The 17,007-nt window shown below is 44.8% G+C and overlaps 1 protein-coding gene across 1 annotated transcript in view; it reads left to right on the top strand.

The window, feature by feature from the left end:
* KMT2C (lysine methyltransferase 2C) overlaps positions 1-17,007 on the top strand; it is a gene marked incomplete at both ends in the record, with an annotated part of 180,998 nt that overhangs the window by 98,686 nt on the left and 65,305 nt on the right. The window contains 7 exons of the mRNA XM_084230748.1: positions 1,364-1,533; positions 1,921-2,072; positions 2,849-2,962; positions 4,347-4,418; positions 5,902-6,506; positions 14,192-14,311; positions 16,307-16,423. Coding sequence (XP_084086874.1) covers positions 1,364-1,533; positions 1,921-2,072; positions 2,849-2,962; positions 4,347-4,418; positions 5,902-6,506; positions 14,192-14,311; positions 16,307-16,423 — 1,350 coding nt within the window. The remainder of the gene's footprint in view (positions 1-1,363; positions 1,534-1,920; positions 2,073-2,848; positions 2,963-4,346; positions 4,419-5,901; positions 6,507-14,191; positions 14,312-16,306; positions 16,424-17,007) is intronic.

Below are 17,007 nucleotides of genomic sequence, written 5' to 3'. Positions count from 1 at the left end.
TCTGCTGCGCCATGTGGGTAGCTGCCTGGTTGGGGATCGAACTCGTGCTGCAGGGGCTGTGGATAGCTTCATAGTTGCGTCTTAATCCCTTGCCACCACCAGGGAGGCCCAGGTTTTCATCGCCACCGTAGTTGCTTATTTTTCCTTTTCAAGCCTAATAATATGGTAAATTTTAATAGACTTTTTATTTAATCATCATTAAGCTTCTTATATAAACTCTACCTGGACATCTGTTGTAGACACATTATAGAAAATTGCGTATTCTATTTCTTAATTTGCTTCTGGAGTCTGTTTGCTAATTTTGTAGGTTTTTGGCATTAGTATGAGTGAATTTGCTTTAAATCTGTGAAACATGAGCAGATCTGTGGTTCTTCCTGGTGTCTCTTTGGGTGAGCGTCTCTTTCCTATCAACCTAATAATTTCACATTCTTATTTTTGTTGGCTTAAAAAAAAAAAAAGATTTATTTATTTGTACAAGAACCGGGGTATAGGTCAGAGCCGCAGGAGGGTGAGAGGATTCACCAGAGACAGAGCGGGGAACAGAACAGGCAGACTGACTGAAATACACTGCTGAGGGGAGCAGCGGGCAAGACAGGAGAGGTCTGCTGTGCCATGTGGGCATCTCCCTGGCCGGCTGGGATCGAACCTGTGTTGCAGAGGCTGCGGACAGCTTCACAGAGCTGTGTTCAACCCGCTGCGCCACTAGGGGCGCCCATGTTGGCTTTTTGATTGGGAAGTTGGAGTGGTTGTGAGAGCCTGTGGTCAGCTGGTCCTGGGTATTAAGGCAGGCACCTTGTGCCCCGCTGGCTTTCATCACCCCCACCCCAACCCCGCTCTGTGTGCAGCTCTGCTTTGAGAATAGCAGTGCCAGTCTGTCCTGAGAAGCCGTAGCTGAGCTGTGGTGTTGGGTGGTGATGTTCAGTGTCACACACCAAGCCGTCTCGGGCAGGTCTTGGTGCTGCGTCTACATGGATGCCTGGTTCTCACTCCCAGGCTGCGCGGCAGCAAGCAGGGCCCCTTCCCATGAGGTTTGCTTTCTCAGTGGAGGCTGGAATGACCTGTCCCACTAAGACTGCTCCTTGGTTCTGGAATGTGCTGTGCTTTTGCTCTGTTCTTGGTTTTCTTTCTTCCTCACTTGTTTTCTTGGGTATTTCTAGCCCTATTTACATTTCCCTGGAGGTTTTAGTGCAAATTGAGTGGTGTCTCTGATGTTCAAAGCAAACTGCGCTTTCAAAAGCATATAACCTGAATCAGTGTCATGAAAATAAAAGCCTAATTACAAGTATTTGATTCCAGAAAGTTTCCCCAGAATGCAGTACAGATGCGTAATATGCACCTTCTGTTCCCCTGCCCTGGTGTCTAGAACTGCCGAGTGTGTGTCGAGTGCGGGGTGCGGTCCAGCCCTCAGTGGCACCACAACTGCCTGGTGTGTGACAGCTGCTACCAGCAGCAGGGAGACCTATGTCCGCTCTGCGGGAAGTGCTTCCGCCCGGACCTGCAGCAGGACATGCTTCACTGCCACCTGTGCAAGAGGTGAGAGCACAGCCTCGAGACGCGTCCCCCTGTCTTTCCTCTGTGCCAGTCGCTGAGAGCCAATCTCGGAGCCTACTGCTGGCGAGGGCTGTGCAGGTGCAGTGAGGTGGGCTTTTTTGAGTTTGAGAAGCACAGGGAAAGGAAATGGGCGAAGGGAAGACCAGAAAGAACACTGTGAGGGAGAAAGTAACGGGGAAGTATTTTTTAAATATGGAGGAAAAAAACACGTCGACACTAAAAATGATAGCCAAAAATGTTCCCCAGTGCCAACCTCTAGAACACTTCTGTCATCATTAACCCCTCTCTGCTCAGTTTTTCTAGCAGTTGCTTTTTTCCCAGGGTATTAACTTGACTGAAAGTTTCTTTTGAATGTATTTCTCACTACAGATGGGTTCACTTAGAATGTGACAGGCCAGCAGACCATGAACTGGACACCCAGCCCAGAGAGCTGTACGTCTGCGTGTATTGTAAACACTTGGCCGCTGACATGGAGCCGTTACAGCCGGATGATGAGGTGGAGATGGCCGAACTCCCTGCAGGTGAGCCTGAGATCAGTGTTCTGTTGTGGTGCGGCACCAGCCAGTCCTCAACACTGCATATCGGTGACAGTGGGGCCTGTGTCAGACCCTCTTACTCTTGAGTTCTCAGCCCTGAGGTACAGGTGCTTGCGGGCCTCTCCAGTGCAGCGACGGCTTCTGGACACGCAGCAGCAGCGCACTTGCTTCTTCGCAGTTCTGCTTCCTCAGCCAGCAGCGGAAGTTCTGCAGTGTTTGGCCTATTGCCTAGTTTGCGCTCCTTAATTTGGGTTATTTTACTCCCAACAAGCTTCATTTATAATGTCTTAAATGTTAATTCTCACCTCTTGAGCCAAACATTTGGTTCAGATGTAGAATATTTTTAATAGCATACTGTTGGTTATAAACCAAGATTCTCAGATGGCGAAGAACAAACCAGCTCACCAGACTGGTGTTCATTCTCTTCAGTATGGACGGCAGCTTCTATAAAAGCCCCATTTTTATCTTGGGTGAGGGGCTTAGTAGACACGTCACAATAACCTTTTGTATCCAGGATGCTATCACTATACAGTTGTGAGATGGCTTTTCAAAATAATAGCATGCCTATTACCTTTTAGTTCATTATATTTCCTGTGTTTTTAAAAATGTAAATGCATTTTTGGTTCAGAGTTGAAAAATCTGAAGATAAAGTGTTTTGGGGTGAGAATTAACTCTTATTAGAGCAAAGAGTAAAATGTTGACTTAGTTAACAATTCTATGCTAAAGCTCATTCTACGCTAAAGAATAAATTTTCTGTTAAGATTATAACAATGAGATGGAGATGGAAGGGACCGAGGACCGTGTGGTGTTTCTGGAGCCAGCGGTGGCTGAAGATGCCAGCGGCAAGGAGCCCATACCTGGAATTGTTCCAGATGGTGAGAGTGTTTTTGCTAATGGGCACTGTTTTCGGGCGGGGGGACAGTGTACAGAATGAATGTGTGAACATCTACTAAAAATTTCAGTATCCTAAATTAGATTTAGCCATGATGTTAGATTTTCTAGTAAAATAACCTGAGGCAGGATTAATAGGGAGGGTGTATGTATAGCTGTTGTGCAACTGTAGCCTAGCTTTAGTCATAAATACAAACTTTGTTTAGGGATGGAGTGGTTTTCATTAAAAAGCAATTTGTTTTTTCATTCCTTAGTTCTCCTTGTAATTACTAACTAGAGCTGTTGCTGATGATGAGATGTTTCATGCTGAGATAATAAAATTTATTGTTTTAGGTTGTCTCAGCAGTCCTGTTGAGGGTTATTTAAGTTATTTCGGTGATACTTCAATTAAGCTTTTTAACAATATTGATAATAGCTATTACTGTCCCTGAAGATTTGAAATTAGTGAGAAGCCAGGTTGGAAAAACTACTTATTAAACTTAATCTTGGGCCCCTCCGAAAGTACGTGGGATTGTATACAAAATCGTTATATTGATGTAGATCGTGTGGCCGGTCTTAGAATAACATCGTTTTATTCAGTGTCATTTCATTATCATTGATGAGGAAAGAAATGAATTCCAGCCCAGTCCACTGTCATGGATTTCTCTGGGCTCTCCATCCCCCGCTCCCCCCTGTGTCGCGCGCCCCCCCCCCCCCCCTCAGGTAATGTGTGTGTGGGTTTTGCTAACGCGCCTCAGTGGCCTGGGCCACCACTGACCCTGAGCTGGAGAAACAGTGAAGGGGTGAAAAGAATGAATGTACACAATAGGTTAACAGCAGGAGTGTTGGGATCCTTTATAATTTTGATGATTCTGCGATCAGAAATATGTCCTGTTTACCCTCAGTAAAACAAAGTAATAATTGATTTAATTAACAACAACAGAAAAACTCATTCTGAGCTAAAGAATAAAATTTCTGTTGACTATCACAGTGAAATGTAAGTTGAAGCACCTGAGGAGCACGAGCACTTAACCCTTGTGGGTATCAGTTAACTAGTGGCCAGCTGGGTTTTGCTAGAAGTTCTTTCACTTAAAGCCTGTTCCTAAGGACCTACTGAGGACGTTGCGGGGGAACTTAGTGTACACATAAAAAGCCTCAGATTTTTTGAGATTAAGTTAATTTCACTGAAAGATGTACTTCGTGAAAAATAACTTTATAATAGTGCATCTTTGAGTGTATGATCTGAGTCCTAATTTCTTCTACCAGAAGCTTAGTAATAAATAGCGTTCAGTGCTTATGTTGGGGATGGGCAGCTGTAGCTCAGCTTGCTCTTGAGGCGCATGAGGACCTGCGGACTCCACTAGGGGTCCCCTAATGTGTCGTTCACAGCAGCCGGGGCCCACCCTGGGGAGCAGAGCCACCCACCACAGAGCCTGGAGACTCGGGACCTGCTCCCGCCTGGTAAGCTGCTCCCGTCTCAACCTTTCATGTCCTGGTGCCAGAGTTGCCTACCCTGCTGCCGCCTCATTCACCATGTGCTCTTTTCCTTGTGATGATCCTTTTCTTAAAAAGAAATGGCTTTGTTTGTGAGGGTGGTCCTCTTCTCTGTGAAGAGTCGCTAAGTCAGATACTCATTCTTAACTGGCTGGAATCGTTGGGCCAGACTTGAGGCTGAGCCTGACTCCACTGCTTCAGATCTGCATCTGAGCCAGCACGGATGGGCGCCGGGGCGGCTTCCCTTCCCACGGGCCTGGGCTGCTTGGCTTCCCCCCACAGCACACACTTTTAAACCCTGAAGTGTTGTGTGTTCAGTTTCACTTTTTAAAAAATCATTTCCTTTTTTATATTAAGTGTATTTGAAGAATTTTTGGTTTGTTTAGTACGATCTAATCTATTGTTTGATTCCCCTCTCCCTCCCCACTTTTCCTCAGCTGTAATCAGCGTTCAGTAAAGTGGGAATGAAAAGTGAGATTTCATTTTGATATCAGAACATAGATGAATTTCAGTCACTGTGGTAACTAGTAAAATAGGAAATTTGTATCTCTCTCCTCTTAACAATATAACCTAGAAATGACCTTAATGGCACTGAGAATGAATGTCCTTTATCTTAGGTGGCCCTGTTTAGTAGAGCCACTTGGGACTCATGTCACTCGGGTCTCTGTTACTTTTTAACAAGATTGGAATAAAGCTTCAGCACGCCAGCACCTCGATTTAACGTTTACTAAGTTAGTATCTTTGGTTATAGATGATGAGGATGAACAGGATTTTATCCCAAAAAGTGCATCATGGGAGGCTGCGGACCATACCCAGTAGCTCTCTGTTCTGGACTAGTCTCCAGGCTTTAACATGCGCACCTCATGTAACACCATGGAGCCTCATTTTCCTAGCTGTAAAATGAGTATAGCTTTACTTACAAAATTTTGAATCCTTTTGTAAGTGTTCAAATTGTAAAACGTATATGTAGAATAGAATCGCTGCAAGTTAATTCTGTTTTAACACTCCTCAATAGTCATACCAAAATTTGCCTTAAACTCTGAAGCTCTTTTTTAAAAGTGTTTTGGTCTATGACTGATTCTAATATGCAAGCCTCATGTGTTTTCAACTTTCATTACCTTGATCATTGCCCTCCTTAACCACCTTGTGACTTAAGGCATGGGTTAGCCAAAGGTGTATTTTGAGGAAAACTTCCCTCTTTTTATCTTCCCCCCTTTTTTCTACCTAACTCTACTCTCTTCGGGGTACAAAGCTATACACCTAAAAGACATGAATGTTTTTACCTACTCATAGGTAGAGATTTTGAATCATGTGTACATTAACATAAATATTCCACATTTTGTAGACTCATCCCAAGACAAAACGAATCCTGAATTGGAAAATCAAATTACTCATGAAGTTGATAGTGAAAAAATAGAAATATCTCCTAAAGCGATACCTGTCTGTGAAGATGATCGAAGTGAGAACAGATTGGACGTGCAGGCCCTGGCCGCAGCCCTGGCACCCCGGTCCTCCATGCCAGAGGCTGGCCTGGTGGAGCCGGAGATGGCGGTGCCTGCGCAGGAGTCGAGGCCCCCTAGGGCACCTGTGGCCTCCGTTGCTGTCCTGTCCGAGGCCTCAGTGTCCCCGTGTGAGGAAAGTACTTCTCTGTGTTCCAAGGACCAGTTGGCTGTGGAAAGGGTGCAGGAGGGCACGGAGCAGCAGGATGGTTCCGAGTCTTCCTCTGCGTGCATGGACTCAGAGGCAGCCTCTGCGGCCGAGCATAGGGGCAGTGAGGGCCTGTGCCGGGATGACAGCGCTAACCGGCTGCCATCAGAGACCGAGGCAGCCTTCCCCTCCGCAGCCGATGCCAGCAAGGCCGCTGCGCCCTCCTCACCGCCACCCTGCTCGGACCTGCCGCCGGTGGACGTGCTGCCTGGCCTCCCCTCGGCCCTCGGCGCATCTGTGGGGGGCATCATGTCCACGACCTACATCTCCGTCACTCCAAAAATTGGCATGGGCAAGCCAGCTATCACCAAACGGAAATTCTCTCCCGGTCGGCCTCGGTCCAAACAGGTAGGGCGGTTGTTGTGTGGTTGATGGGAGGATGTGGGGCAGTACATGAAGTAAGGGTGCAGGTGTCCTTTGGGTGGGAGGGTGTTTTCTGTCCTCAGGAGAAGCTTGGCAGAGGGGACTCCTGCCTTCCACTGTGGAAAAACAGCGCTGGAGCCAGGACCGCGGGGTGCAGCCAGAAGCGAGCTTCCTTGGAACTTCAACTTAGATGGGTCATGTGGATGTGATCCGTTTGATGATAGTTTCTAACAGAGGACATTAGTAAAATTTTTAGTTCTGTGCCACAGTGAAAATAGAGCTTTGAAAAGAAACAGTAAAGTCTGGGTCTGCTGTAACTAATCTTTATTCTGCTTTTCTAATGTGGTGTCTATTGATATTCGTTACATTTGGATTTTTTTCTGCTAGGGAATTCCTCATTTTGATTTTTCTGTTCCTGTCTTTTAATGAGGTATTTTCATGTTGGGACTTACTTGAATAGCTTCGCGGAAAAGTCTAAGAATTATATTGTTGCTCTTCAGGGAACCAAGGCGGCTCTTCCCTGCACTGTTTTAAGTACGGTGGGTCTCTACCCGTCAGGGCAAGCTCAGTGCTGCTTAAATGGGATGTACGTGGGACTGAGGCGAAGCACAGGTGCGGTAGTGGAGCATTAGTTACTCGACGGAATGCCTGCTTTCTGACAAACGGCAAGATGCAGGCAGCTACAGTTGTTCAGTCACCTGGGAATAGGCAGTTTTAGGTGTCATGATTTAAATTGCTTTTGGTGATAAAAGTCTTTCTGTAGGAATAGTTATACCTTGTTCATCTAATGTAGGGATTGTAACAGCAGTAAAAAACTAAATTGAACTTTATTTTAATGTGAAAATTAGTGTCCTATAAATCCACATGTTTCATTCTCCTAAGATGCCGCGATAACTGACGGCACAGTAGCTGCCCCTGGCCCACTGCTCTCGGGGGCAGGCGCCTCAGCTGCGGGAAGTCCTCGCCTGCCTTCCTCCAGACCTGTTCCGACTGCTTGGGAGGGACTCGGCTCCACCCACCTCTCCTCCTTAGTCTTGTCCTGTCTTTTCTTTTTTTTTTTGTGAGTATGTCTTTTAGCTTTATGGTAATAATGTAGTTTTGATCTGAATAGACATTAGCAGTGGGAGTTTGAGTCTCTAGTTTAATTTTGGATCAGATGCTTACATGCTTTAAGGTTGTTGTGTTATAAATATTTAAATATTCCAGTTAAATTTTACTGGTATCTCTCCTTAGCAACTCCTGTTCAGTTGAGAAACCACTAGGATTATTATTTCTGTTAATTGCCATTCCAAATACTGTGGTCTTGACCATTTACCAGTGTAGAGAATACCATCCTAACCAAATTGGACAGTACATTTAGTTGGTTAAATTCTCCTTCACCGGGGTCAGATTTTTATCACAACTGTTTTTGTAGTATTGCATGCACTGTTCTAAGAATTAATTGAGAAGCCTGAAGGCTTTGAGATTTGACGTACTAGGTGGCAGGTGATCAGGTTTATCATTGCTATCCGGGGCTGTGAGTTAGGAGGTGGATAAGCCACTGCTGGCAGTAGAAGTAAAATGCAAGGCTCGTGTCTAATACAAATTTTTCTAGTAGTTCTACTGAAAAAAAATCTTAGTATTTGACCCAATTTATTCAAAATCTCTTATGTTTGGTTTACATGCTGACGTATTTCAGGTGTGTTTCAGACTCGTGACATTGGAGCCACATAGGGCTGTTCAAGGCAGAGCATTTAAAAAGACGTGAAAACTTAGGACCAAAGCTATTGATGAAATTAAGAGAAATTCTACACGCATTTAAATGGATAAACTAAGAGTGTTGCATTGCTTTCATTACCTTTACGGATTGAAGTGGAAGTGTTCTACTGCTCCAGCTGCTCCTACAGCACATTTTAAAACAGATGGTAATGAAAGCATTTGTCGGCCAACACTGCGCCCCACATGTGTTCAGGGTACTGTAGACGGTCAGGGTACAGCCCATGGGACCACGCATGCAAGCGTTTGCGTTTGTGGCAGTCACTTCTGAATTTGAGGCATCATCCCAGAAAGAGGAGGAGATGCTTTCACCCCACTTGTTGGAGGACCATAGGAAACGCTGATCACGTGGGATTGCTGTCCCTGTGGGAGAGGCAAGCACACGAAATTTCGGTCTCATACTATGCATTTTCCGTGGAAGAGTTTGTTGTGGAGTAGATGTTGTTACTGAGCTGTTACCTGCGCCCGGGCAGCTCGTGCAGCCCGGGCCTGCCCTGAGGGGTGCACCCTCTTGCAGGCTATCTCAGGGACAGGTTGCGTCTGACTCATCTTTTATACCAACTGCCCGTTTAAATATATTCCAACCTCTTATTTTTGAGAGGATTTTTATGGGCATGTCCAGACTGGGCCGTGGTTCGGAAGGGACGGCATAGCGCCCCATAGACTCCCCAGCGCAGCAACCCCTCTGTGCTAAAACCGCCTGGGGTGGGTCTCCACTCACCTTCTCTGCAGCAAGGGCCCCGAACCAGGGAGAGCATCCCTGTTCTTACTATTTTTACACTTCGAGCACAGGCCACAAAAATGCTCTGAACAAGTAGTGGGAAGTGGGGTGGAATTTTTTAATCACTTCTGAGCAGAGCAGGTGTGTTTTGGTGTCTGTCCCATTTCATGCAGCCCGCACTTGCGCTTACCTGCTCTAAGCTGGAGATCCAGTGAGTGGTGACTGCCCCGGCCTCTCCCGTGCGCTCACCTGTCTGCACGTCTCATCTCCTCTCCTCCGGCCATCTGTGGCAGTCGCCTGCCGCCTGCGCCTCAGGCCCCAGAGCTTCGTGGTCGTGTCAGCAGCTTTTATTCCACCTTCTGTGAAGTGATTTTTTTTGTGTGTGTGTAATGGTCTTAAATATTTTAAGACAATGTCATGATGAATAAGTCATCTATTATCTTTTGATAACTTTCAAATTCTGCAAGTGTTTTCTTAGAATTTTTTTTTTTGCTGACTTTATAGATGGAAGTTTAAAATTTCTGTAAAGTACTAAAACTGATACTTGACAAGAGGTACTCATAAAGGTGAAATTTCTTCGATAGTTTGTTTCCAAAGAGAGTGCTGCTGCGTTTTCTGTTGCACTGTTAAACAGTGTCCTCGTCCTCCTCAGTTCAAGTGACTGCGATGAACCATAGGATTCCATAACACACTGTGTACTGCAAGCTTTTAGAATGTTGTTTTTCAAATTAATATATCAATTTCATAATCTATTCCTGTGAGAGAAAATCTCACCTCTACAGTGGAGGGTTTTAGTTTCGTTGACCACCAATACAAGTAATCAATTTCTTTTTAATAGTGGACATTATTTCTGGTTTGTAAATGCAAATATCTTAGCAAGAAGCACTGTTGACTGTTGGTTTTGTTTTAAAGATTAAAAAAAGCAATCTTTAAATCATTTAAGCCAGATCTGTGAGTTCCACTGTACAAATAAGAAAATCAGTTTTTTGTTTTTTTTTTTTTTGTGGGACCCTCGCCGGCCACCGGGGAACGAACCGGTGCTTCAGAGGCTGCGGGCAGCCCCGCAGCCCAGCACTCAACCGCTGCGCCACCAGGGGAGGCCCTAAGAAAATCAGTTTTTAATAAATTAGTTCATATCCAGTTTTTAATTAAGCTTGAATTTTGAAGCATCGCTTGATATACTGTATGCACAATGATGCTACGTTCCTTAATGGAAAACATACCACCTTATTAATCACAGTTATCCATTCTTGGATACATAAATGGTAAAACCTTCATATCTGATACTTTATCTCAGAAACAGTTAACTAAAGAAGATTTCATTAGTAAATATCTATCCTCTATTCTTGATGGGGAATGAAAGGTGCAATGTGGACAAGTAAATGTAGGTACCAGATGACAAATTCTTAGGACTTCTGTTTCTCTTCGGGAAAGTTGTCCTTTCCCTTGTTCGTACTTTGCCTGACTTAGATTCACCTGCTAACAGCAGTTTTGGTTTTGTAATATGTCGGGAGGGAGTGGACCTGAAGTTGACTTGGGACTTCCAGGTCCAGCGTTTGCCAGCAGGACCTCAGTCCCTCTCTGCCCACTCCTGAAACTGAGGCTCAGGTTAGGATACTTGGGCTGGACCAGTGACCGTGACCATGACCCCCTTCAAAAGCTGGCAGCAGGGCCTCCCTGGTGGCACAGGCAGTTGAGCGCCGCACTGTGAAGCTGTCCACAGCCTCTGCAGTGCGAGTTCGATCCCGGTCGGCTGGCAAGAATCCCACATGGCGAGGCAGACCTTTCCTGTCTCACCTTCTGCTCCCCTCAGCAGTGCATTTTGTCATTCTGCCTGTTCTCTTCCCCACTCTGTGTCTGGTGAATCCTCTCACCCTCCCGCGCGTCTGGCCTGTACTCCGGTTCTTGTATTAAAAAGTAAATAAATCTTTAAGAAAAAAAAAAGCTGACAGCAGGATATGACACCAAATAGGAGGTTGTCCACACCAGCCTCTGTTCCTGCTGTTGTTAGTCTCATTTCCCTACCCCACAGTCCTGTAACAGCTGCATAGTTCACGCGATTATTCATTTAACTGAGAAATTAGCCTCAAAGCAGAAAGAAGTTTAATACTACCTTTAAACAGTTTGGGGCTTTATAAGTATTCTTGGACTCGAGTTCAAGTAGTATTTTTTTTAAGGTTTCTAGCAGATTTGATAGCACACTGATTCTGTTCAGCTTTCTTTACAACTTGGATGGCTGATTTTTGAACCTTTTTGCTCTGAATTCAGTTTGTAGATAATTTTTAAGAGTTAAAGTATATTGAGTAGGTAGGTAATTTTTTTTTTTTTTATTGTGGGCATGGGGTGGGGGAGAGATCCAAGATTCTGGACTAAAACTGGTAGAAGAATTAGTATGTCTTGTCCCAGGCTACAGTGTGTCAAATTGATGCATTGATGCATGTATGCACCCAAGAAGACCCCTCAGCAGGAGGAGATGTTTAATAAGTGCTGACAGAAAGTGTGGGCTCTCACCAAACTGTGGTCCGGAGGCAACAGGTAGACACAGGTGTGGGGGTGACAGTGCCAGCCGGGTGCCATGTTGCCGTCAGCAGACAAGCACATCCCTGACCAGTTTATGCGAGTTCTGTTCCACGAAAGCCAAGAATCCAAAGGATGAGTTATAACTGGAGTTAATAATCATGCTGTATTTTAGTTTTAAGGTCTGAAGAATATGTTAGGTAATTTCTTTGTCAGAATATCCAAGAATAATATTAATTTTTTTTCACTTCCTATAAAACTGCATACAATCTATCTCCACTGTCTTAAGATACAATGCTTATTAAAATTCATAATGGACGTGCTGAGGCTTTTATGACACAAGCTCATCACCATAGCAGCTGAGTGGTTTCTCATTGCCCTTGACATGGCACCCAGACGTCCTTGACCTACGGAGCCCTCCATCGTGTCTGGCGTGTTAGCCAAGCGTGCATGCTTTTGAAAATGAGGTGCTGTTTTGGCATCAAAACTACATTCTAAATTATGAATAGCATACTATCTGAGAGCATGACTTCTCATGGCATGTTTTAAGCCTGTCTACTGTCGTAACCTTAAGCAGTCTCCTAGGAGGAGTTTGGGACGTAAGCTAGCAGCTGTCCTCACAGAGGCACTGAGGACTAAAATGGGATATCACTCATGCCTATGCCTCCCTTCCACTAAATAATCATAAACATTAAAACATATGGCCCCAATTTGTGGTCAGCGAAGAGATCCAAGGTGTGTTGTGGTCAGGGAGGCCGTAGCTCACTCGAATACTGAGGCCTCTCTGAAGAAGACATTTTAGGCTGATCTGAACAATCACAGGAAGCAGCTGCTGCCAGGCTGGAGTCACCTGAGTCAGCGGGGCCCTGAGAAGTGAAGAACTGGGTGTGCTTGAAGGGTTCTGGGAAGCCAGGGTGCAGCGAGAGCCCTAGGAGAGGCCGAGGGGCTGGCGGGAGAGGGTCTATGTGGAGAGCAAGAGGAACTGCCAAGGGGCACTCTGTCGGGTATGCCCTTCTGGCTGCAGGTGAGGGGAAGCATGAGGTGAGGAGCAGGGGCCCTGCCATGGGCTGTGGGGGGGTTGGTCGCAGACCTGGCCGGCCACTGCCAGGGATGCAGAGAAGGAGCCTTGGAAAGGTTCCAATTTGCTAGTGGTTTCGAGTGACAAGGAGGAGCACACTCCAGGTGACCCCAGTTTTCTGGCATGAGATCTGGGTAACATAAGGTGGGCTCTAGAGGTGTGCTGTGGCAAAGCAGGAGCACCGGGATGGATGTGAAAACAGCTAGGAACTCGGGGCTGAGAACATGGCAGCATGGAGGGGTGGATTCAGGAGGTGACCCCGCTGCTGGGCGTGCCCAGCCCGAGTGTCTGATGGTGCCAGTGGGGATGGGGTGTCCAGCCGCTGCTGTGGATACCAGAGCCTCGCTGGGAGAGAGGGCTGTGCCATGTCCACCTGGAGGGGCAGAGTGAAGGAGGGAGAAAAGACTCCAGCCACTCTGAGGTGACTATAGACCAGGGCATGGGGAGGTGAGCAAATGGTGCCCAGGGTCAGCAGGGCTGTCGGCTGAGCCAAGGGGAGGCGGACTAAGCGGACCTGTCTCTCCTGGGTGGTTTTCCCCCAAACAACTCACTCCCTTAACTGTCTCCTCCCGCCAAAGGTAGTCAAACTCCCATTTCTGGTTAAACTCTAATGGTAGTTTTATGGTTAGTCGGTAATCACTTTTAGTTAATGTGCTAGAAACCTGGTAAGTACTGTGCTGCTACAGTTCCAGTCACTGAGATGGTAAATTACAGGGCGCGCAGCTGCATTACCTAAGTCAGGGTCCTTATCGCTTGACATTTGTTTTGTGTTTTTCTTTAAAATGTTAAATCTTTGTAAAGTAAACATTTTTCTTTACGCTGTTGAGCATCAGATTGTTGGCTGGTTCCTGGGATGTACAATGCCTTGATTTTATAAACTTTTAAGATACTTTTTTCTGTATAAATAATAGGTACTTTGGGCATTTAATTCGCAAATTTAGGACAATTTAATTTAACCTTTCTTCACTTTCCAAGTTCCTCCTTTGGATATTATCTTAGTGTGATACTTACCTAAGTGAAAGTCAAGACCCACACTTGCAGAGGGGGGGAGTGTGACGGAAGAGTCGTCAGAGCAAACTAGGTGCCAGGGATGGCGGTGTGTCCGTGCAGGGCGGGGCTGGCCTTGCGTGGCCTGAGGGGTGTGATGCCTCCGTCTGATCACCTTGCTCCATCCTCTGCCTGCTTTGCTTGTTCATAGCACTAGGTACGCAGAACATTCTTTAAGGTTATTCCTTTCTCCTTCCTAGTGGAATGATAGTTTGCTAGAAGGAATAATGCGCAAGTGGTTTCCTGTAGTCCTAATTGTTAGTGTTTGATTCACTTCTATTTTGGTGCTTTAATTGTTGGTTGGACAATGCTGATACCTTATAAACCTTAATTCTTAATGTTTCATTGTATTGTTTATGTAAATTATAGCTGCAAACACTTAAGTATAAAGTCACTGTAAGTGAAAAGTTTATTTTCCCTACCTTGAAGCAATTCGTCCTAAATTCCATACGTCTGCATTTGTTTTTGCTGTTTTAAAATTCCTTAGTTGCTGCTTTGACCTTTTGTGTTGCTGAGTTTTATACATCTATTTTCTCACCTGCCATATCCTAGGGGGCCTGGAGCACCCATAATACAGTGAGCCCACCTTCCTGGTCCCCAGACTTTTCAGAAGGCCGGGAAATTTTTAAACCCAGGCAGCTTCCTGGCAGTGCCATTTGGAGCGTCAAAGTGGTAAATAAAACTGCACTTACATTCATATATCATTTCTTTCTGTTTGGTTTTGTCCAAGAAAAAGTTAAGAAGTAAATCTTTTCTAGGTAAATATTTCAGCATCCAGGGCCACTTTTTAAATATAAAATCTTTACTATGAAGAAGCAACATGCTTGTACTTTAAAATCTATTTCGTAGGAAATTGCAATTTATGTGACTGTTTTTAAGTGTAAAATGTTAATACCTTTTTCGGTAGTTACTTTCTTTTATGTTGTAGTTACCAGTATTTCCATGAGGGGGAATCACGGTTACATAGGCCAGAAAGTAATTAAGGGCTTGGCTATTCATGGTACTGTAACACACCACTACTTAGTAAAGCACAAAAGCAGAACTACATTACTGTAGTAAGAAACAGTAGCATTGCAGAGATTTCATTGTCTGTGGTAATAGCCCCAGATTCGGGGGTGGGGGGTGCCTTTTCCATGTCATTGGTGGGTGATTCTGCTAGTTCTCCAAAGTGAGTTAAGTATACTTGATGCCTTTAGAAGGGTAATACGTTAATTGGAAAAAGTGTTAATCATCTGAAAATGTGTATTTTACTGACTAAAGAAGGCAGTTTTTGTCTTCCATATTTTATATAATTCTAGATAAGGCTTAATTCAGACTAACCAACAATTTCAGAGCGGTTCTAGACTGCATTTTTTGCTGTCACAAAGGACAAATTATGTTTCAGCTTACTCTTGCCATGCAAGATACTGAAATTCAAATGAGTATTTGTTTTAAGAGTATAAAAGAAGGCTAGACTGACCGTTTTTGAAGTATACGCTTTATTTAATCATTGACTTGAGCTCTTTTATTTAAAAGAAAGAAAACTGTCCATTACAACCCTACTCTGTCCCTCACTCAGGGAAGTTGGAGAGATCTCAGGACAGGAGATGCAATTTGAGACCTGGAAATTGACCATATTAGTTAAAACTGAAGGGAAAAAAGACACCTTCCTCCTCTGTGTTTCACTTACTCAGTATATTTGACTTGGAGACAATTCTGCTAAATGTGTTGGGTATTTCAAACTGCATTACGTACCATCAGTTGGAGATGTGACATATTATTTAACTCATTAAAGGAAAAATATCAGAAAGGATTTTTCTGAGTATTTTAATAATTGTGAATGTACACAAATATGTGCAAATTCTAGCTTTTTTCATTTATAAATATGCAAGTGTGAATATAAACCAGAAAAAAAAAACAACAAAAAAAATCACCCCACTACACACTTGATAAATTTTCAGGAGATTTAACATCTTCCCAGAGAATTTTTTCTTGTGCATCAAAATTCATATAACTAAAATCCATTTCAAGTAATGGTTTAAAGTCCGCTTTTTTACCCTTTTATCAGCTTTCCTATAAACTGTCCCTGGGATACTGTGACAGAATGCAGAGCACTATCTGTCTTTTAGACAGACAGCTATTACAGTGAGGAAAACCAGCACTTAACAGCAGAGGGAAATGCTGCTGTACACTAGCAATGATTAGCTTTCATGCTACAATGGGGCAGAATAGACTAGTGGTTAAGAGCATGGGCGCTGGAGCACACTGGCTCGCTCTGCGTCTGGACTACCCCAAAGGGGTAGCAGTGACCTGGGGAGGTGGGCAAGAGTGGAGCGCGGTGCTTGCTCAGGTCAGCTGGCCCGCCCTCCCCTCCTGCCCCATGCCGACAGCTCTGCTTTCGGGAGGCCTGAGTGAGGGGAGCTCAGGAGCAGAGGTGAGGCCAGCGGTGGGGGGAGGATTCGCAGGGACAGGCCCAGGACTTGTCTGAGGTAATGGGCATCTTATATTTCTAGTTTGTAGAATACATACTGAGAGAAAATTAATAAGCTGGTCTCTTAGTGTGTCATGTGATCAGAGTAAAAGAAGGGGCAGGTGTTGGTGTGATATCTAGTGAACGTTCTTTCTCACATTTGTATTGAATGTTGTTGCCATTTTGCGAGCTGCTGACTTGCCCTTCTCTGCCTGCAGGGCCGCGGGTCAGGCTTTCCGGGAAAGCGGAGACCGAGGGGCGCCGGCCTGGCGGGGCGAGGTGGCCGGGGAAGGTCCAAGTTGAAGAGTGGAGCCGGCGCACTGATGATGCCGGGGGTAAGGCCCGGTCACGCGGATGTGCGGCTGGGTTTTTAACTGTGCTTTACTCTCTCTGCTTTGCATTTGTTTTTAATAAATACCTTTGCCGAGGCTTTTAAGAAAGGAAATCAGTAGAGGTGACGTTTAATTTTAACTTTCCACTCAGTAGACCCAAAATGCCATCATTTCAGTGTGTGATGTGTCATGTAGGCAGCATGGCCTGTGAGCTGTATTTGCATTCTTCTTTGGCGCTAAGTCTTTGAAATGTGGTGTGTCCATGTTTTCACTTTAAGCATTCCTCAGTTTGGGCCAGCCACGTGGCAGGCCTGACATTTTCCAGCGTGATGCATGTATACAAATAAACACACACTACAATTGTGCCTTGATTAGAACTTCCATGTCATTAAGTCTTACTAAGGACAGGCTTATGTTTTTTCAATATTTTCTAATTCTAAAGAATGAATAATGTCATGATTTACAGCTTTATGGTAGTATTGTCACAGTAATATAATTTGAAATTTTTGGTGTAGAACTTGGCAAAAATTGCATTTTAAGTGTTTCTTAAACTTTTCATTATAATGCAAGTGAAAGATACAACTTCC

Source organism: Talpa europaea, assembly GCF_964194135.1.
Source record: "Talpa europaea genome assembly, chromosome: 3".
Taxonomy (NCBI): domain Eukaryota; kingdom Metazoa; phylum Chordata; class Mammalia; order Eulipotyphla; family Talpidae; genus Talpa; species Talpa europaea.
Note: the sequence above shows the minus strand (reverse complement) of the source record. Positions and strands in the feature narration are given on the sequence as shown.